Source organism: Erithacus rubecula, assembly GCF_903797595.1.
Source record: "Erithacus rubecula genome assembly, chromosome: 13".
Taxonomy (NCBI): Eukaryota; Metazoa; Chordata; class Aves; order Passeriformes; family Muscicapidae; genus Erithacus; species Erithacus rubecula.
In genome coordinates this window covers 5,773,528-5,794,816 of record NC_136665.1, presented here as the reverse complement: position 1 = coordinate 5,794,816, position 21,289 = coordinate 5,773,528, and the positions used below count along the sequence as shown (strand labels likewise).

Sequence of the window (21,289 nt, the reverse complement as noted above, 5' to 3'; positions counted from 1 at the left end):
ATGACCTGGGAGCTCGCAGCTGGCTTCAGCCACGGGGATGAATAGGAACCCGTGTAATGGGAAGTTTCTTGGCTAGACAGGATACATGTCAAATAACAATACCTAAATCGGCAACCTGAGTGATACGGAGGATTACAGGGGTGCTTTTGAAATGGAGCTTAAATGGCTTTCACAGACTGCAAGCTCTGTTATGGCTGCAGTAAATTTGAACCAGAGAAAGCTTTTAAGGAAGTATCAGAAAGATGACAGTTTTCATTTGGGAAAAATGTGGGTCTGGGATGGAGATTAATCTCTGTTGCCAGTACAGAAATGGCTGTGAATTTCTGTTTGGAGCTATTACATAGAAGAGACATTGCTGAAATATTCTGTAAATTCTTTGATAGATTTTCTATCAGTATTCTGTAAATTATACTAATTCAAAATTCAGCATCTGATTTTTCCCAAATGCTTAATGCTTAATCCCACCTCTGTCATTGGGTTATTTATTAACACTTGGTAAACAAAGCATTAGATATTTATGCATATCATTCCAATTGGAACCTCACATTTTTCCAAAATGGAAAACAAGCTATTGCTTTGTATTTTATTATTGATTCCTGCCTTTGCATCCTCAGACGTTTTGCTAACACATGTCAGAAACATCAAGGTAAGTAATCAACTATGTATGGGGCTCCCACTCCTCAGAGATTAATAGCTTGCAGTTTGTCAGCATTTATCAGAGAGTTCACACTATGCTGGCAGCTGGAGCTCTGTGTTCTCTGGTACCCCTGGACACAGGATAAAAGCTGGAACTCAAACTGGCTGATCTCTAATCAGCTTCAGTTTTCAATCAGCTCTGAAGTTCTCTCTCTCTTTTTAAAACATTTCTTTCCTCTGTTTTCACTGTCATCACCACGTAATGGTGACATGTTTTAGTAAAATATTTAAATGTGGGAAGCAATCAGTGCTGCCAGGGAACTGACTTTGGCACCTGTTAAGGAATATAAGTGAAAAGATGGCTCTAAGAAGTAGAAAACAGAGATATAACATGGCATCAGATAACTATCTGTTATCCAAGTGACATGGTAGGATTTTTTTCTTAAAAGATTTGCATGTTAGCACAGCATGAGATACATCTCTCAAAGGGGCCATTCTGGTTTTGACTGGATCTCTGAGTAAGGCAGTGCTGCCTCATGTTTGGCCTAATTTTCTTTGGTTAGGTAGCTGGCCACTACTCCTCACCTCCATAAATTATTCCCCTCTCTCTCAGTGGCTATGTACTCTGAAAAGGCAAATCAGAAGGCAAATCTCTTTAGGGAGCATTCTGAGTTACTGGGTAGAACAGGACAAAGCAATTTACTGTTGATTGCTGTTGATTAGGTTATGATCTTTGCCAAGACTTTTTCTTTGAAAATCAGGATAGTAACGTGTCTAACTTTTAAAAGTCAACATGACATTTAATGCTGTAAATTGAAAATGCCAGGGATTCTTATTATCTAACTATCTAGCCCAGATATAATGTAGCATTTCACTCCTGATTACCATTGTGCTCGTGGTTCTCTGTATGTCTTGCAATGCTAAAACCCTTCTAAATGGAAAACTGCCAAAGCTCTGTGCAGTGCTCCATCCATACATGCAGAGCACTATGGAAAAGTCAGTGGATTCTCCCAGTTTTGTTCTGTTTATGCAAATGTGATTTGATTGAAATGGAGGAGATTGCTCTGTAGGGTGAAGGTCTCGGTGCCAATCCATGTATTGGCCCCTTTCAACAAGCAGTGCCCAGTGCTGAAGCATGGCTGGAATTTTGGCTGACTGATGACCTTTAAGCTGTCAAAGCTGCTTTTAGAACCACAGTCAGCTAGACACTGGCAGACCCAATTCTGCTGAAAATGGAACAAAAATCCACATCAGAGTTCCCTGTGTGTGCTGGCACATCTTGTTCCTATGAGCTGCATTACGGGCTCTTCTCTGTGGCACCCAGTTAGCATCACTTGGGGTGATTCAATCTTCACTGTTGCTGTAGATTCAGAGATAATTTTCAGGCCTTGTTTTCCTATGTAGCATTTAGGGATATATGCAAATGCCTCGTTCAATGTAGTGGATTCTCAGAGGTCACTTCAAGGTAACTGTATGGACTTTGCTGAGTCTTTTAGTCATGCTGTGGTTTAGTTTCCCAAGCTGTACAATCAGCAATGAAGTCCTCTTTTCCCTCTCTGTTTTCTTGGGAGTTTGAATTCCTCTTTTCCTCTCCAATTTCCTTAGATGTTTTGCACCTCTATTTTTTCCTAGTGCCACAACAAAACAGTATTAAACAAAAGAAGAGTTTGTTGCTGTTGCACAGCTGCACAATAATAAAATTCTAATAACTTGTGCACCTGGGAAATATGTGAAAATAATACAGAAACATGTTATCAAGTAACAATTACCCAGGGTGGAGGATGTTAATTCTCATTTAAGTCTAGAATTCCATAATCATTTAGATTGGAACAATACTGCTTTTTGCCCACATAGCTCAAAATGACCTTGATGTTAGTGATGGCTCAAGTTACACTCAAGTGAATCATTATAAATGAAAAAGCCCAGAACAAAATGACAGTCACGTAGTCCCCTCCCCCTGTACCAACCAGGGTCAGCTAGAGCAGGTAGCTGAGTGATGTCCAGCTGGATTAAATATCTCCATTGAAGATCAGCCCAAGTGCAAAGTAAATAGTGCCTTTCACAGAGATTTTTCTATACTTTCAATGGAAATTGTAGGGTACCCCTCAAAATATTTACTGAATCAGAATAGAGCTCCTTCAAAACTATTGTTGAAGCCATAATTTTAATAAAGAAGAATACAATTCTGTGTAACTTAAATGCAGGTACAATATCTTTCAATTTGGAAGCAGTAGTCAGAATTGCAGAATTTAGCTATACACATTTTTATAGGGTTGTGGGGTTTTTTTTAGGTTGGTTGGTTGGTTTTTTTAAATTATTATTTTGCTTGGTAGTTCCACTGTAAGGAAAAGTTTGTCCCAAACAAACAAGCATTTCAGAGTGTTCCATCTTTTCATTTCCCAGGGTGCATACTTCAGTTTGTGTTTTGTATAGGGAGAAAAGCTGTAATGCCAGTGTGGATACAGAAAAGATAATTCCAGTTTTGGAAAGGTCAGATTTGAGTTGGTGCACATCTATACAGGCATTAAAACAACCCATATATGTTTGCAAAAACGAGAGGTGGACATAGAAATCATCTGGATGGCAGTAACAGTTTGAAAGATGAACCTAAAGAAATGCAGACAGACTTTTTTTGCCAGACTAACAGCAGAAGAGAAGCCTCCTCCCTCAAACCTTGCACTACCATAGATTTAATATAGTGTCTTGAAAAGAACCCTGAAATAAACAAAAAATAACCCTTTGTGTCTCAGTTTCCAACTGTGACAGGTACTAAAAGCCTTAAGTGTACTTGAGATGTGTATCTGATTTGTTGTGTCCTTACCCTGCATTTGGTGGAGCAGGTAAGCACAATTCCACAAAATGTGACCCCTGAGGCTCTTGGAGCCAGAGGAGATAAGGTGTTTGCAGCTGAGCTGATGGGAATTGAGTTACACAAGCTGTTATTTTAACAGAACTCAGGAAGTTTGTTTAATGCCTGTCCTCTCTTTCAGAACTGAGTACGAGATATTGTGGTACAACTTTTGATATTTGCATGTACTCTGGGAACAAATACAGGGAAAAAAACCCTCCCACGTTTTAACTGCCCATTTGTCCCCCACTCCATGGGACAGCCTCTCCTCTCTAATCCTGCTGAATTACCTTCCTACCTGGTCATGTCAGGATGAGAGGCTGGTGGGCTGAAATGGGAAGAATTTAGGAGTCTGAAAAGGGTGCATCTGCCTGATAGTTTGGATTTTTGTGGCAGGAAAAAAGATTTGCAAACTGGGTTTTCATGCTTTGTTACAACCCTTTTATTTCTTCCAAAGGAGAAAAGGTTTGCAAAGAAAATATGTACTGCAGGACCCAGATGTAGGAATTCTCAAAAAAAAGATGTTGCCATGAGGACAAGATAGTTTGGTTTTACTTGAGGTCACCATACAGCCAACCTATACTCAAGGAAAACCTATTAGGCAGATTTTAGTGTATTCTTTAGTCTCAATGACATTGAATTATAAATGGCACAGAGCATTTAAGCCTATTTTCCTCTGTTCTCCCTCATATTTCAAGGGTCCATGCTTATTTTCAGCTGGAAGAAGACACTTTTTTTTGTCACATGAGCAAAACATAAAGTAAGCAGCAGTCAAAGTTTAACTTACCTTTCAAAACCACAGTATTTAAGGTACATTAGCATCAAATGAAAAACAAAAGATTCACCAAAACAGAGAATGCCATAAGCAAAATAATTACAACCTGCCTCACATCCCTTTCTTGCTCTTCCCTCAAATTTACTTCAGTTGATTGATGAAGACCTTTCTCAAGCCTTCCTTCTCCTGGACTTCTTTTGACTTGTGGTAACTACACAGAGGCTAACACATTTATTTCTAAATGCAGCTTTCCTACCTAAGTCATGATTTTTCCCCCTCTTTTTTCTCTTTACAGAAGCGAAATGCTGATAATGACTTGGTGAGTAAGGCTTGATTTTGTCTAAGTAACCAAGATCTTATAGTGACAAGAATATTCTTACTGTGTTCACAAAATGTTTCTGTAAGTCCAGTCTGAGCAAATGGATATTTCTGAGTGTGTTACAATGGAAACAGCCCAGAGCTGCCTGTTTCAGGCAGTAGGACTAACTTTCCAAGCTCTGATGGAAGCCCCTGGACAAGGAAAGAGAATGAACAAATGATTTTTAATGTCTTTGTATTTGAATAAATACCTAAGTTGTTTTGAAGTCATCTCTGTATCTCTAATAGATTTCATTCTATGTTGGTTTTGTTTTTACTTTAATGTTGCATTTATTGCTAAGGAAGGCCAGAGATCTCATCTCTGGGGCTGATTCCACTTGGCACCTAGATTCCACTTCAGCAATGTTTAAATGCTTTGATTGTTTGGGGACCTTCTTAATCAATCAGCAGAGATCAGTCTCACCATAAAAACTCCAAGGTTCTTTCAAGTTCTGGTTTTGCTGCAAGAAGCAGACCTTGTGGAGTTCCTAATGGGAGCATCTGTTATTACCCATGCTTTCACTTAGTGTCCAGAAACCTTATACATGAAATTCAAAGAAAAGTATTGCCTTGTCCATTTCCTTGTTTAAACAAGACTGATCTCCAGCTGGGAGGAAACTGAGAATAACATAAAATGGAATTTAAAGGCATTTGGTCTATTTTTAAACAAGAGGATTACTTACATCCCTGCTCTAGGAGTGATCCACTCCTATGATAACTACAGTCGCTAATACAGTGAGGCAGCAGTAAACAGTTGTGCTCTTTGAATAACCATAAAAATTCACTCTCTCAGTAGAGAAAAAACCCTATTTTTATAATGGCAATATTTTTGCTGTAGTGGTACTATTTTGTTAAAGTCTGTAGTTATAACTTGTGGAATAGCACCATCATGTCAGTGAAATAAATATCCAAGGAAACATATCTGAGCTCCAGTCTCAGATATTAGGTCTTTCTTTTTGCTTTGGAGTGATCAATGTCCTGCTGTGATTTCTTTTTAAAAATATGATCAAAACTGATTAACACACACAGGAGTGTAACAGGTGGTGCTCTTTTTGTGGTTTTTTCTTTTCTCATCTGCAGGTTGTCAATGGGATAGAAATCTATAGCATGAAAATTGATAGTAAAGTAACTTCCAGGTTTGCACACAATGTCATCACCAGTCGAGCTGTCAATCGAGGAAATGTGTCCAAAGAAGTCTTCTTTGATGTTGAACTCCCTAAGACAGCCTTCATTACCAACTTCAGCATGTGTGTAATCTTTACAATATTATTAAAGAAGACTAAAAGTCTGTGCTAATTCAACTGGGAGAAACTGAATCCAAATGTTCATTTTTACTTTGCTATTTGAATAGATTTCTAAATGCCTCCTGGGTAATTTCCTGGTACTATTAACTTAACATGTAAGTTATGTGGAGAAAGGCAAACATTGGTACATCTGTAGAAAAGATGACTAATTTTCAATTATTTCTATTCATCATCATGAATAGAAGGGAAACTTAGGGAATGGGGGACCTTTCCTACAGATTCATCCACCTTTTCAGAAATACTCTTACTTCCCCTGGTATTGTCAGAAAAAGTTCCATTACTTAATTTTGCTGATGGCATTATAGTTTAATTTATCTCTTCATTTAAAAATCATATTTGAATGAAAGGCAGAAAGTAGAATTATTCCCTTACATTTGTACCTTTAGTTGCAAAATGTGCAGTTCTCCACCTCTATGGGGTTTGATTAGTTAAGCACATCCATCCCTGCTAATAATGCTGTGCCTGCTTTATCTCCAGTGAAGAAAAGCAGTAGCTTTAGGGCACAACCACTCATGATGCATTTTAGAACTTCTGTGATAGAATGAGGGGATGAGAAATGGCTGCTTAGTCCTCTAAGGAGTTCAAGGATGAAATGCTTCTCTGTAAATGATGACATCTGGACAGGTGACTCACATCCAGGGAGTTGGTTTGCAATGAGATGAGTTGAGATGAGATGAGATGGTTAAGTTGCTGAAGTGTAGGAATATGGCACATGTAAGTTGTATTGCTGTAGCCCAGTTTTGATCTAATTCAAAGTAAAAATTGGTTTAGATTCTTTTATGATACTGAGCACAGAGCTCTTCATTGCAGCTAAATTCTCTGAGGAGCCTGGCTTCAGTGAATGGGCCAAAAGCTTGGCAATAGCAGGGCTCTGAAAGTGGTTATTAGCAAATAAATCAATAAAGGGAGAATTCATGTAGTATCCTTCAGCTGAACTAGGACTTCTTCATCTGCAGGACAATTGATGGTGTCACCTATCCTGGAACTATAAAGGAAAAAGAAGCTGCGAAAAAGCAATATGAGAAGGCTGTTTCAAGAGGACAGACTGCTGGTCTTGTCAAGTAAGGATCATGTTTTGTGTGGCTTCCACACCATCACTCCATAGCAGACTGTGAGATTGGAAATGCTGTGTTCTGGCACTTTGCTGACAGTATGGGACCAAAGGACAATCATAAAGTTATAGTTATGGTAGCACAAGTCATAAAAAGGAAATACAGCCTCTGACTGCACAGGCACTGTCTGCAACTATGTACATGCTATTCCTGCAACTTTCACTGACTTTGTGTGACCTATTCCTGGGATTAATTTCACTGGGAAACTTGAATAATTCTATAGATTGAGTATGATTTTGAGAATTGGTTAATGATTTTTAGCAATAGAACAAAATTCCCATATTTGTTTTACTTCTTTTCAAAAATCATACAACCCCAACAATAAATATTGTGAAAGAGGATAAAGGTCTTTTTCCTATCTACTTAAATACAGAGCTTCAGGAAGAAAAACAGAAAAATTCACTGTTTCAGTCAACATTAAAGCAGCCAGTAAAGTCACTTTTGAACTCACATACGAGGAACTGCTGAAGCGACAGTTTGGAAAATATGAAATGTTTATCAAAGTAAAACCAAAACAGCTTGTCAAAGATTTTGAGGTAAATGGCAAACTGATGAAATTTGACTGTAATTTAAGAGATGGTGGAATTCTGCATATCTGTTGAAAGTAGAGTATCATGGTCATTCCTATTAGGTCACAGGTGAGCTAAAGGCCAGGATAACATTTCTCATTAATCCCATGGGGAGCACTCACCAGCATACTTTAATGCAGGTTTTTGCTTATAAACCTGACAAATTTACTCATCTACAAAGAAATCTTGTATGAAAACCTGAAAAAGCTATTACAATGCCTTGGAGTAATTATATATCCCTTTATAGTATAAACTTCAGCTTTCTCATACCACTGTGAAATGCCATCTTTCATTCACAGTGATGCGCATGTCACATTCTGGAATACTGCAGCTTTTTGTGCCTATCTGCCTTGATAAGATACCACTATTTAGCTTTTCAACAAGTCATATTTCTATTAAAGGTTACTTATTTCTAGCCTTGTTTTTGACTTCTGTGTTTGAAAAGGCTTCTTTGGCTAAAGATGTGTCCATACAATTGTAGATTTGGACTGCCATTACAAATTACAAAAGTCAATTTCTTTTTTTTTTTATGAAAATCCCTCTTTTACATCTTAGTTGCTTATCCTCCTGTAAATGGCTGAGTTGATGTATCGTGGTTTAATCAATGACAGTACATTTTCTATTAATATTTCAGATTGAAGTAGATATCTTTGAGCCCCAGGGTATTGCTGAGCTGGAAGCAGAAGGAACATTCATCACCAATGAGCTGCAAAATACCATTAAAAAAACTTTTTCAGGAAAGAAGGTACATTGATTACTACATTCCATGATTCACTTATTACGGTTATAATTCTAAATTAATAATTTCAGTGCTAGCAATGGCAACAAGAGGAAACCTGAATACCAGTAATATTATCTCTTACAGAAAAACAGAATTACTAACAAGTAGTTCTCCCTTGTATGGGGGTGGTAGAATTCCTAAAACATACAACAGCTTTATCAAAGGTGTCATTCAGACTGAAGAGCTGATCCAAGGCAGATGGAGAAGTAAGCATATGGAGAAAGCCCTGGATAGCAGCCTTCATCTGTCAGTTGCCACCAATAAATTTCTGAATACATATGGATACATACAATCTAGTAGCTAACCCGATAAAATAGGTTATTCTTACGTCTGTGAAAATAAATATACTGGCTTTAAAAAAAATGCAGGTGTGTTCTGTAGAAGTTTTTCAGCTATTAAAGTTCAGATCTAAGGAAAGCTTTTCTTTTCAGGGGCATATCTCTTTCAAGCCAACCCTCGATCAGCAGCGAACGTGTGCAAATTGCTCACAGTCTCTCTTGGATGGGGATTTTACTGTAAGATATGATGTGAAGAGAACAACTCCAGATAATTTGCAGGTGAGTCTAACAGTTTGAAATTCGGAACTGTTTAACAGTTTAACTTGCACACTAAAGGTCAGGGAGCAGCAAGGGCCAGCTGTTTCCTGAGGGACAGGCAGCTGAGTGTGAGCAGGAGTTGGTCATCAGGGTGGGATCAAAAACAGTGGAGTCCATGGATAGGAGCAGGTACAGCTGAGAGACAGCTGGAGACAGATGTTCTGACACTGTAGCTCAGGCAGGGACTGAAAGCCCAGTCTTGCACTTAAATGACACTCTTGGGCCCACAGACAGAGGTGAGACTGGTCAGGGCCATTAAAACATTTTAGGCCACTCAGAGGCTAGACATTACCTGAAAGTAATATCTCCTTTATCTGTTTTACCTCTATAATATACCAACTTTTTGGTGGTGGTATGTGTCTTTTTTAACATTTTCTTTTTCAGATTGTCAATGGCTACTTTGTGCACTTCTTTGCACCAACAAATCTTCCGAAGTTGTCCAAGAATATTATTTTTGTATTGGATACTAGTGGCTCAATGTATGGAAGAGAAATTGAACAAGTGAGTTATTACATGAGTATAAAGTTCCCATGAAAGAGCTGGAACAAAATAAAGTTCCCATGAAAGAGCTGGAACAAAGTTCTGGGAGGGAGATGGTGCTGGAAGGGACACAATGCCTTACAGTGCACATGTGCTGCTCAAGTTGTACAGAGTGGCTCGATGGTGTGACATCTCTAATGTCCACTGCTACATGTACTAGTTTGCAGTGTTACTGTAGAACAAAAATCTATACATTTAGCCTATATTTACTCATAAATGTCATTAGTTCAAAACTCTAAATATCAACATTTCCAGAGAGTGCTCTCATGTGTACTTGTCAGCTCCAAAGTAAGTTGTGTACACAGATCATGTTCACTTTCTCTGCTCATTCTGTATCTGGGAAGCAGCATCTCTTTTCAGAGCTATGACTGAGCTAATGTTCAAAATTTTCAGGTTTTGGTGCTGCATCAAAATATCCAGGCATGCTTGTTTATGAGCTTCTCCACTAACCTGTAGCTACCCATTTGCCATGCCAACTTATCTCAGTGTAAGCAACCAACCATGACAGGAAACCTGATTTTCATCTCAGCTGAAAAGATTTACCAGATATTATTGCAGCTGACTTCCCTAGAGTTACTCTGAAATTGACACAGGGACTGGCAAGAACAGAACAAGCTCAGAATTTTTGCAATATATACTGTGCAGGAGTAAAAAATAGCCCAATGCTGAGAGACTAATGATGGTAAATCTGTAAGGAGGTATTCTGATGAATGTTGAATCGTGTATCTAAACCTCCTTGTCTTATAGACAAAAGAAGCACTGCTAAAAATCCTAGATGACATTAAAGAAGACGACTTCTTCAATTTCATATTATTTGATAGTGAAATATCTACCTGGAAAGAAACATTAATTAAGGCCACTCCTGAGAATTTGGATGAAGCAAGGAAGTTTGTTCACCACATTTCTGCTCAAGGCCGTAAGTACTTGACTGGCCTTACCAATAGGTCACTGTGGAAGTTAATTTATTGATTGATTATGTGTGTAAGTTAATTTATTGATTGATTATGTGAACACAGTGCTACAGTTTGTTGGGGTTTCAGATTGCTGATGAGACACTCCTGAAGTTCAGTTTTACTTGGAACATATCCATTTCTCTTTAGGTTTCCAGAGTCCGGGTACTTTTCTATCTAGACATCCCCCCGCTTGTAAATCAAATCTTTCACTTTCTTACTGGAATGAAATCTCTTTAGATCCCAGAGAAAAATGAACTTTTATATTGGCAGCCTTTGCTGAACCCACATTTCTATGTTTACTTCACAGTGACAAATTTACACGGTGGTTTGATGAGAGGAATTGATATCCTGAATGCTGCTCATGAACAAAACCTTGTGCCCAAGAGAAGTGCTTCTATAATTATCATGTTAACAGATGGCCAACCAAATGTAGGTAAGTTTGTGTTGGATGGAATAATAAAGAGAGTTCATTAGCTAACAAAAAATTCTAGTTAAAACTGGTTTTCAGCTTTGACTTCTGGATATTTTCATGATTTGAATGCTACTATACCAGCACCATAGTACCAAATCCAGCTTTTGGTAATGTCTCCTAAGAAATCTGAACGTACCAAGTCACATTTGATTTTGTGATCATTTAATCTATTTTGAAAAGAACTCAAATATTTCCTGGTTTGATGCAGGTGTATCAAATACTCATGAGATTGAGAAAGCAGTGAAGAAGGCCATTGATGGCAGATACATCTTATACAATCTTGGTTTTGGCAGTGGTGTTGACTACGGTTTCTTGGAGAGGATGGCACTGGACAACAAAGGATTGGCCCGTAGGATTTATCCTGACTCTGATGCAGCTTTGCAGCTTCAGGTGCAGTAATTACCATGTACATGAGATCAGAGATACATTAGGACAGATAACTACTCATGTTCTTATTTCAAATAATCAAAATCCCAGTGTGTAATCTGATATTGAGATACTCCAGAGCCTGCTGTGACCAGAGTGTTGAAATCATAGAATAATTTGAGTTAGAAGGGACCTTTAGTTGCATTTAATTTTCCTCTTCCCTTATATAAGCAGGAAGTACAAGTACAGTAAAAGGGAAATACAATGGGCTATGGCAGGGAATTTAAAACTTGTCATAGGGTGACACAAGTCACAGTTCTGGACACTGGTGGAATTGCTGCAGTCATTGTATCTCCTGCACCTCACAGATCATGTGGTTAATGTGATGTCTAGGGGCAAGAAAGGTAACATCATAAAGCTCTAGATATTCTTTAGAAACCTACTGCAAACAGGTGTATCTTACCATACTCCAGAGGCATTTTAGAGTTGTATAAGACATGGAAACATGTACAGGCCACACAGGGTTGTCTTTTTTTACTTCTCACATTCCAATAGCAGCCATTCAAAGAATTCACCAAAGAATTAGATATTCAGATTTCATTGCAAGCTCTGCTAAAATCAAATACCCAGTCTCCTTTGATTATGTTGTCATAATCATGTCATCTCCTTTGTTTATGTTCTCTGCAGAGAAGAGGTGTAGAAAATTATCTCTATCAAATAATGAGAGGCTTGTTATCCCTCTTGATTTATATTGATGGAACTCATGATCCACAACACATTGTTCTCAAATATTTTTCCTCTCTCTTAGCAAGACTGAAGAGTTTCTATGTCCTTTCTCATTTCCATTATTTTTAGATTTGTAGATCTTGCAATCTGAGACTTAACTAAATATCTTAATATTTCTTATAAAATAATTTTTACTTTTCATTGCTGAAATAGCAGGATTATAGATCCTGCTCTAGATAGGTTATAGACCTACTCATTAATTAAAGAAACAGTGATAGTTAAATGTTTTCTTTTTTTTTTCTTTTCAATTCTACAGGGGTTTTATGATGAGGTGTCAAATCCCATGCTCATAGATGTGGAGTTAAACTACCCAGAAAATGAAATATCAGACCTAACTACTAACAGCTTTAAGCACTTCTATGATGGGTCTGAGATTGTGGTGGCCGGGCGCTTTGTTGACAGCAACCAAAACCATTTGTCCGTAGATGTAAGAGGTGAAGGTGTAAGTATGGATTTCTTTGACTTATCTAAGCTGCACAAAATCTCTGAATGCTTCTTTTACCTCCATTGTGATGAAAAAAAAAAGCCATGTGAGTGTGAAAAACCAGGTTATGTTCTGGAGTGTACACTTCTAAAATTCCCTGAAATAATGGGAAAAAATTCCTCATACAACACTGGCAATTTTCCGGTATAGAACCAGACTGGTTTTCAATTTCATACAATTTTCAAGTGGGAAAGTCTTTGTTTTTGGGGAGTTCTGTCAGTCCCTGACTACTGGTGATACAGAGAATAATCTTACTCCCAACAGGCTGACAATGCCCTATTGTACACTACACAGCAAGATGCTGAGCAAACAGCTCAGGCTTTCCAAGAACAGCAATACATCTTTGGAGAGTACATTGAAAGGCTCTGGGCTTATCTTACCATTGAACAACTCTTGGAAAAACGGTAATTATACCTGGAATAATCCCTTAGCTCTGAACCCCTTATACCCTTCAACTCCTGCAGTTTCTAGGATGTGAAGCTGACATTCACATCCCACTGAGGTGCCAATGGGAAAGCATAAAAATCAGTGAGGGAAATCCACCAACCTATTCTCCTCCCTAGTCTCAGTATTCCAGTATGTTTCAGGTTGCAAATGAAACAATTTTAAATAATTGCAAGTATAAAGTTCAGCTTTGCCTTTCTCTTGGACAGCCAGGAGAATCAGAAGTGCTTTTAGACTGTGACAAATGTATCTTATTGATAAATTACCTGCAGAGAAAAGACTTTACTTTAAAATATTTAATCTGAAGTGTGGTGAGTGATTCAGCAATCACTGATGCTGGGAGTCTCTTCCTGTATTCAGCATTATAGCTACAGGAGAAGAAAAGGAAAACCTTACAGCTCAAGCCCGGGCTCTCTCACTACTGTACAAGTTTGTAACACCACTGACATCCATGGTGGTAACAAAACCAGAAGAAGATGACAATGAAGAAGGGATTGCTGATAAACCCACTGAAGGTATAGACATCTTCACAATTGTACTAAATTTGAGATGCCAACAGTTCCTTTGATGTTCCCATGAAGAAGGGCTTTCATGTGGGCACAATTTTAAATATGAATCCAAAATATCTACTTTCCAAGCCTGGCACATGTGTGGTTTTTGCAAAATTACTTCTCATTGTAAAGCTCATTTCCATCTTTCATTGCTAAATCATATGGGCAGAGTACTACAAATTTAAAATAAATGTATTTTAAACTAAATAGAAAAACTATTACAGAAAAAGACCCTGAAAACCAAGCAGCATTTCTAATCTAATAATCCAGCTACATATTCAGATGGTTTACCATTACTTTCTCCTTTATTTTTCTACATACTTCAGCCTAGGGGTAGATGTAGTAACCTCTTTCTACATGAACAGGGACAATTTGCATGAGCTCTTCCTCAGGCAAGATTGTAAAAAGATTGAGATTACATATGTAAAAGACAACAGTTTTTTATATATATATATATATCAGAAAGAAAAGCAATTATATTGAAAGCATATAATTTGTTTTTAACTCCTCTGATACTTTAGCCATCTATGGACTCCTTGCTCAGTGAAACACTCTTCTTTCCTGCAGTTCAGCCTCTCTAACCCCTGTGTAACAAATATTCTGCTCCTCTTTGCTCTTTGGCCAGGCAAGGCAGTGCTCTCTGGTCAGTGTACCCCCCAGTGTACTCCCCAATTCATTTCCACTTATTGTTTGAGCAACCCTCATCCCACAGGTCTGACAGAGGCTTTCCAGTCTCTTCTATCACCATCCTTCATTTTTCCCCCAACTTTTGTTTAGAGCCCCTGAAAGTTCCTTGGAGGCTCTGTGTGGGATCTCTGCTGCCTTCTAGATAAAAAAAAAACAACCAGCTTTCTAATCTCCTGATTTTGGCATAGGAACTTAAGGCATTTTAGCATAACAGATACTGGAGATTGTGAGGTTTTTTTCAGCTGCAGTAAGTTCTGAAACCAGTGAATTGCTAAGTGCCCTTCAACTCTGAATCATTCTTCAGGCATTCTGCTGATAAATTTTTGCATTATTTTTCATGACTCTCATAATGGAATACTGCCATAAAACCCCCTTATGATTAATTTAACATTCAAGTCACTACACAGCATAGTGATTTTAAAGTTTTAGCTGGCCTCCATAAGATAGAAACCCCCAAACATCTGACAGAAGTGTCATTCACTCAGTCATCTTCAGTTCTTTGTTTTCCCTTTCCAGGTATTTGCAGCACAAAGATTATTTTCTGAACGTTTTCCAAGGAAATCTTCTCTGTATATTGATAGTGTAGGACAGTAATAGGAGAAAATACTCAAAGCACTGCCCCTGTGAAAGAAAATAAAACAATTTTACTCAGCCTGAAGTCTCAATTCACAAATCAACCCAATCCATCCATCAATCCAATTAATCATTCAGTCAATATTAATAGAATCATCCAAATGCCTGGAAAAGCACAAAATAGTAAAACCAGTAAGGAACATTTTACAGTATAGATATGGCACAACAATAAAACAATTCCAAATAAAACTCTTGTTCCATACATAATAAATTGCACTTCTGCTGCCCCACATAACAGCTTTTTACTTTCAGTATATTTCTGTTTTATCTACAAATACTGAGTTGTATTACTGGGAAGAAATGGCATTACAAAATACTGAAGATAGCTGGTTGCAATTTCAAACAGTTTTTATTTTTTTGCAATGTTTTCTTAGGGTCAGAATCCTTCCTGTTTAATTGTAGAACTGAAACTGTTTTTCTCTTTTTCTTTCTTTTACTTCTTACCTGCCCATGGTAACAGCTGAAGGTATGTACATTTCTTATTAAATTTGCTTAATATTTTTAATAGGGATGGATTTTCTACATTACTTATCTGATCTAGGATGCAATATTTTCATAAAGTTCATGGGGAATTAGTCGAGATTGTGTTATAAATAGATATACAACTTTTCAGATGGGTAAGTTTGTAAATAGTGCTTCCAGTTCAGTTCCTGTCTCTGATGATTGCAGCATCCCACCAGCACAGAATTCAGGCCCAGTACAAGTGAGGGACTTGCAAGTACCCATGTGTAGCAATCCCATACAAAGACATCTTCATTCATGCCATGCTTGCCACTCCTAAATCACAGAGCCCTGTCTTCAGACACCCTGAAAGGATTTCAGATGTAAAAAGAGCAGAAGAGTAGAAAAATGTGGAACCAGGTGGGCAATTCTTCCTTCCTGGAAGCAGAGTTTAGAACAAGGTGGCACAGAGGGATCAGAGAACAGCAGGATGTCCCAGTCCCAGGGAGAGCAAGCCCCTGCTCTTGGAGAATAACATTTGTACTGGAGAGCAGGGTGTGCTTTCAGCCCCTTCAAAATTGTTGCTTTGTAGAAGTGCTAAACTGTTTTTACTAAGTTTTTCCTTTCTAATATTTAGAAATTTACACATAATTACGAGATTTTTGGGTTGGTTTTGGAAGGAGAAAGGAATTAAGTGGGTGAGATTGGGTTTTGTTCTTTGTAGCCTCTAAAATAACATTTCGTTTCATTCAAGCAGGAATGTTCACGGGTCCTTTGCAGGGTAAGTCATTTAATTTACTTTTCTTAACCGAGCAGGATCTGTCAACTGAAATTGCCAGAGGCAGAGATGTCTTTTCTGCCAGTACAACTGCACTTTAACAAATACTACCAAATTCTGCTCACTGCTAAAAACACACTTATAGGTTGAACAGTATGAGGTGACAAAGTTTCAGCTAAATAGTTTATAAGGAGTAAATGCCTGTTCATCAAACCAACTTTTTTCCCTGAAAGCTGTTTCCCAAGAACAGAGGATGGGCTTCACTTTGCATTTCCTTTGGAATTACATAAAGCAAGGGACTGTGATGTCAGCATCTCTGGCTAAATTAACAGTCACTTGAGCAAAAGCATCTGTTTTTTTTCAAGAGACAGCAACTGACCCATCAAATTGCTGGCTGGGCAATCCTGAAAATGGGAGAGTTAGATTTATGTTTTTGCTCTGGAGATTAGTGCCAATCTCTGTCTCTGTCTAGTTTTTTCAAGTCTTCACTGAAAGGACTTATATTCATTCTGGAGGGAAAACAAAACAAAACAAAACAACAAAAAACCCCAAATGTCAAAAAGGCAGAAGTTTTCAATGGATGATGTTGCATTTCCTTGCTGATAGCTTAATCCTCAAGTCTGAAATATTTGTGTCCCACAGATAGATTGCTTGAGCTTTATGGAAATCCTCAGAGCAATTTAAACCACAAGTGAAATCAGTCTCTATGCTGAAGCTTTGTTTTTGATTCAAAAGCAGCACACAAATTGTCATTCCATAGATTACATGTTCTAAAAACTAGGATGCAATTACTGATTTACCAAGCATATTAAATCCCTGACACATGCAATTTTCCATTTTGGTGTGAATTTTTCTAACAACTTTCTGTCCTTCTGCAGCTTCACCAGTATATCACACATATGCATCACCACCCATATGGCATACTAGTGGTGAGTATTTGGAGTAGTGTCTGTCTAAGAGAACAGAAGAGGGTATTTAAGATTAAATTACACAATTCTTGGGAATATTTTCAATAATTCCCTTCCATAAAAGCAGCCATTTTTTGATTTTTAAGGGGCGAGTATTTTAAATTACTTGTTAAACCTCTCTCAGTGTCTTCTAAAGATCAAATAATTGAAATTGAAATGTGGTCATTTTCTCAGTCCTCCTTCCCATCAGTAGGTATTGTGTTGATAACTGTTTGTTTTCTATTAAATGATTTCTATTTAGTTATTAAATTTAGATATTAAGCAATATTAAATGCTCATGTGGAGCTTTGACCCTGTGTATCACTATACAGACACCAGTGATTTGCCTTACAGTTGATGGAGATCCACACTTCATTATATCAGTGCCACAAAAAAAAGATGCCATTTGTTTCAATATCAATGAAAACCCGGGCATGATCTTAAATTTAATAAATGACCCAGTTACAGGTGAGTTTGTAACTTTTCTTTTTAAATACAGAATACTTCCAAAAATGTGTTTAAAGGCTATTTCTCTCTTTATAATGCCTAAGCTTTTTTTCCCAGCAAAGTTAGCAGGAGGTCCTGTTGGTATGATAGTGTATCATTACCATGACTGTTTTCACTTCTTGTACCAAAATGAACTTTTCAACTCACTTTAAAAACCACTGTGAGTGTTGAGAGTAGTAATTTATCTTAGTGAGTTGTAGTAGAAGCAATAAAATAATCTTTAGGCCACCAGTTTGTGGAATATCTGGTAAAGAGAGACTGATGTCACTCAAAGACTCTCTGTGCTTTTGGGAAAAACGGAACTTTTCTCAACAAAATTATTGCTGGCTTTGTGGAAATTCACAGAACAACCCCCAGAATTGATTTTGCTTTGGTACATGAACAAGTAATTCTGATCTATTTTTCAACTCATGTTTAATTTCTCAAGTTGTTGCTAAATTTTCAAGACACTCCTTGACATCACTTGATCAGATCCTGTCTATAAAACTATATTTGTTTCATTTCTATATTAGGCATCACAGTCAATGGAGAACTTATTGGTGATAAGAGAGCAAATAGTGATGCAAAGATCCAAAACTCATATTTTGGAAAAATTGGTATTGCAAATAAGCACCTGGATGTAAAGCTGACAGTAACTCCTGAGACAATCACAATTGAGAATGGTGATGAAAAAACAGGTTTCACCTGGCTGGACTCAGTCACCTTGAACCAAGCAGGGTAAGACTTACTGAAAGGGTATCAGGCTCTTGTATGACTTTCTACTCTTATTAAATGTTGGGCAATAATACACTTCTAAGATTTCTGTGTGAATCTACAAAAGCAATTGATTCAAGCCCTGCTGGATTCCACTCTCTACTTTGTTGTGTAACTGCTGAATTATTCACAAATTCCTCTGCTTGAAATAAGTAAATGAAGACTTTTCCCTGATTTTCTATTGCTATGACTAAGGTAAAACTAGATTGTGGTATTATGCTTTATGTAGCAGAATCTTGCAAATATTTAAGGGGTAACTTCAGACATAGTATTATGTAGTGTTCAAAACCAACTCAATTTAAAAATGGAAGTTGTGGCAGTTACAGAATTGGTACTTTTTCTTGTCAGCAGGTATATTCCTCATGGGATCTATTACAGAGTCATTTATACCTGTGCAAAAGTTTATAGAAGGAACAGGCAACATTTTCTCTTCCTCCTGCTTTATATTTCACTGTGTAGAATAAAGTTCCATCTCAAGGCCTGGCTGTGCAGCAAAAAAAGCAAACTGTCATTCATAGACATGATTTCCAAACACATGGATGATATCACTGACACAATCAGAAGCAAATCTTCTCTATCCTAGCACTAAAATAGGCAGTTTGGGAGTTGACTTCTCTGAAAAAGTAAAGGAAAAAAGTGTCATGTAGCATTCAGGCAAAGAAATGATGGTTTTGTCAATAGAATTTGTATCATTGAGCATGAGGTGCTGTATCTACATATCACCAACATATCTGTGACTAAGTACACTGGTAAAGGACAGGTTTTGCTAAAAAACATCTTAGTGAAAAGTTTAAAGGCCAGGTAGCCTTTTCCAGTGTCATTTAATATGATTTTGTGACTGTCTGAACACACAGAGAGACTCCATGGACTAAACCAGGCAGCAAAACTTCTCTCCTGAAGTTTCTGTTGCTGTTAACTCAGGTAAACACAATGTTCTAAGTCATGTTTTTCTTTTTTCCTCAGTGTAACTTTGATAATTAACAGAAAAAAAAATCTGGTGCTCTCAATGGGTAGTGGTGTCTCATTTGTTGTTGTTCTGCACCAAGTATGGAAGAAACATCCTCTCCACCAAGATTTCCTAGGACTGTATACATTGAAAAGTGATGAACTGTCTGAGCAGACCCATGGATTATTAGGTATGACTTTGTTTAGTGTTTCCCTGCTGGTCTTTCCTTATGAGACTACATAATTTATAGACAGAGTATTGTACTTGAGAAAAATCACACCCAGAAATTTCAGAGATCAATACATGCATTATTTGATTTTTTAAAAAGCTGAAGACTTGGAAAACATGTGATAAATTCAACAGAATCAACAAGACACCAAGTGAGGATATTTTGAAGGATTTCTAGAAAAGACTATATTTGTTCTGTGTTCTCAGAAGCTGGAACTTGCATCCAGGTGGTGTGGGTACAATTCTGGGCTATCAACAGAAAATAATACCAATTATACCATAGGCGTATGTTCAGCCTTACCTGAAACTTGGTGCTTGCTTATCCAATAAAAACCCTGAAGGGACATGGAAACCAGCACAGGAGTATAGAAATTTTGGGATTTCTGTTTGGTTTGCTTCTGTTTTAATGGCTGAGATGGTAATTTTGGCTTCTCTTTTTAGGGCAGTTTTTCCGGCCCATTGACTTCACCATACTTGAAATTCATCCTGGGTCTGATCCCAAGAAACCAGATGCCACAATGATTGTTAAAAACAATGAATTGACAGTAACAAGGTACAAAATAATGAAGTCCTTAGCAAAGACTTAGGCAAGATTCCTTGTCCAGATGCAGTTCCTACCTCAGGAATCCCATGGCTGTGTTTTCTCTTTCAGGGGCTGGCAGAAGGATTACAGGAGAGATCCTAAACACGGGGTTGATATTCCTTGCTGGTTTGTCCATGACAATGGAGCTGGGCTGATAGATGGTGTTCACACAGATTATATTGTTTCCAGTCTCTTTTAAGTAACTACAACTTCCTCCAAAAGCACAGGCAGTTATTTCTCTGAAAGAACAGTATTTTCAACATATAAGAACTATTCAAAGCATATAGGCATAGCATTTAGCAAGGACCAGGTATGATGGATTCTCATAGAGAGTTTTACTGTGTATTTGATCCAATCTGAAGTGCAAGATCCTCATCCTCTGAAGTGTCCTCCTTATTAGTTTTAAATTCTGACTTTAGATGCTACTTTGTAAAACATAACAGAAACCCTCCACCCAATTTTTAATCAATAAATGAGTGTCAGGAGTGATTAAATAAAAGTATCAGTACTCAATGCCTGGGTCTGTTATTCCAACAGCTCAATGTTCTCATGCCTGCTTCACAAAGCCCAGGGTGCCAGATGCATTTTGAAATTGAGCACAAGAGGACACCTGATAGCCCAGTCCAGATTTTGGGATAATCCCTTGGTACTTGGAGCACCTGATCTTTTGGCTGTGCAGTGCTGAGGGCAGCTGCCAGCACAAGAGGTGACTGCTGGCATGCAGGACTTCTGGATTTTAGCATTTTAATTTGAACTTAACTTTTGAATGTTTGAATCTGTGTAAATTAATGAAACACCAAGTGCAAGCAGCACTCACATTTGAGTAATGGACTGTATCTTCTTGGGAAAGACCCTTCCTTCTGTTCCCATAAAAGGGCTTATGATCACATTCAGGGCAAGTGCCCCATTTATTTATATATTCATTTTTTACTGCAAGAAATTGTAAACTCTTACTTCTAAAGCAAAAAATCCAACCAACCAAAAACATGTTCTCTCCCCTTATATTTCTTATTTACTTCAAGATTTATTTTATTTAAATCAGTCAAAAAAAAAAAAAGGCAGTTAGGGTCTCACATGGCAAAGCAGAAAATTCCCCAACAGTAGTAGGACAAAGAAAGTCATTGTGTGGAAAACTAGAATGCAGAACACAGAGAAAAGAGGAGTGTGATGGGAGAAACAGATGATAGAAAGTATGATAGATTAAACTGAAAG

At 37.6% G+C, this 21,289-nt stretch overlaps 1 protein-coding gene across 1 annotated transcript; it reads left to right on the top strand.

Moving 5' to 3' along the window:
* Window positions 1-519: 519 nt before the first annotated feature.
* On the top strand, window positions 520-20,590 carry LOC306807540 (inter-alpha-trypsin inhibitor heavy chain H3-like). Its single transcript, XM_079317194.1, has 22 exons — window positions 520-646; window positions 4,555-4,578; window positions 5,697-5,863; window positions 6,877-6,981; window positions 7,406-7,568; window positions 8,236-8,346; window positions 8,814-8,939; window positions 9,363-9,479; window positions 10,266-10,434; window positions 10,779-10,904; window positions 11,152-11,333; window positions 12,352-12,537; window positions 12,844-12,983; window positions 13,384-13,558; window positions 15,508-15,511; window positions 16,039-16,116; window positions 16,992-17,042; window positions 17,415-17,528; window positions 18,080-18,284; window positions 19,284-19,456; window positions 19,936-20,047; window positions 20,147-20,590. The coding sequence occupies exons 1-22, from the start codon at window positions 557-559 to the stop codon at window positions 20,274-20,276; spliced, it is 2,748 nt and encodes a 915-aa protein (XP_079173320.1). The 5' UTR covers window positions 520-556; the 3' UTR covers window positions 20,277-20,590.
* Window positions 20,591-21,289: the final 699 nt, after the last annotated feature.

What these genes read in the sequence shown, in the direction of transcription:
- LOC306807540 (XM_079317194.1), top strand. Translation starts at nt 557, where the DNA reads ATGGAAAACAAGCTATTGCTTTGTATTTTATTATTGATTCCTGCCTTT. An exon ending in AGCTTGTCAAAGATTTTGAG is followed by an intron (nt 7,569 to 8,235) that starts GTAAATGGCAAA and finishes TTAATATTTCAG; the next exon opens with ATTGAAGTAGATATCTTTGA. An exon ending in GAACAACTCTTGGAAAAACG is followed by an intron (nt 12,984 to 13,383) that starts GTAATTATACCT and finishes TCCTGTATTCAG; the next exon opens with CATTATAGCTACAGGAGAAG.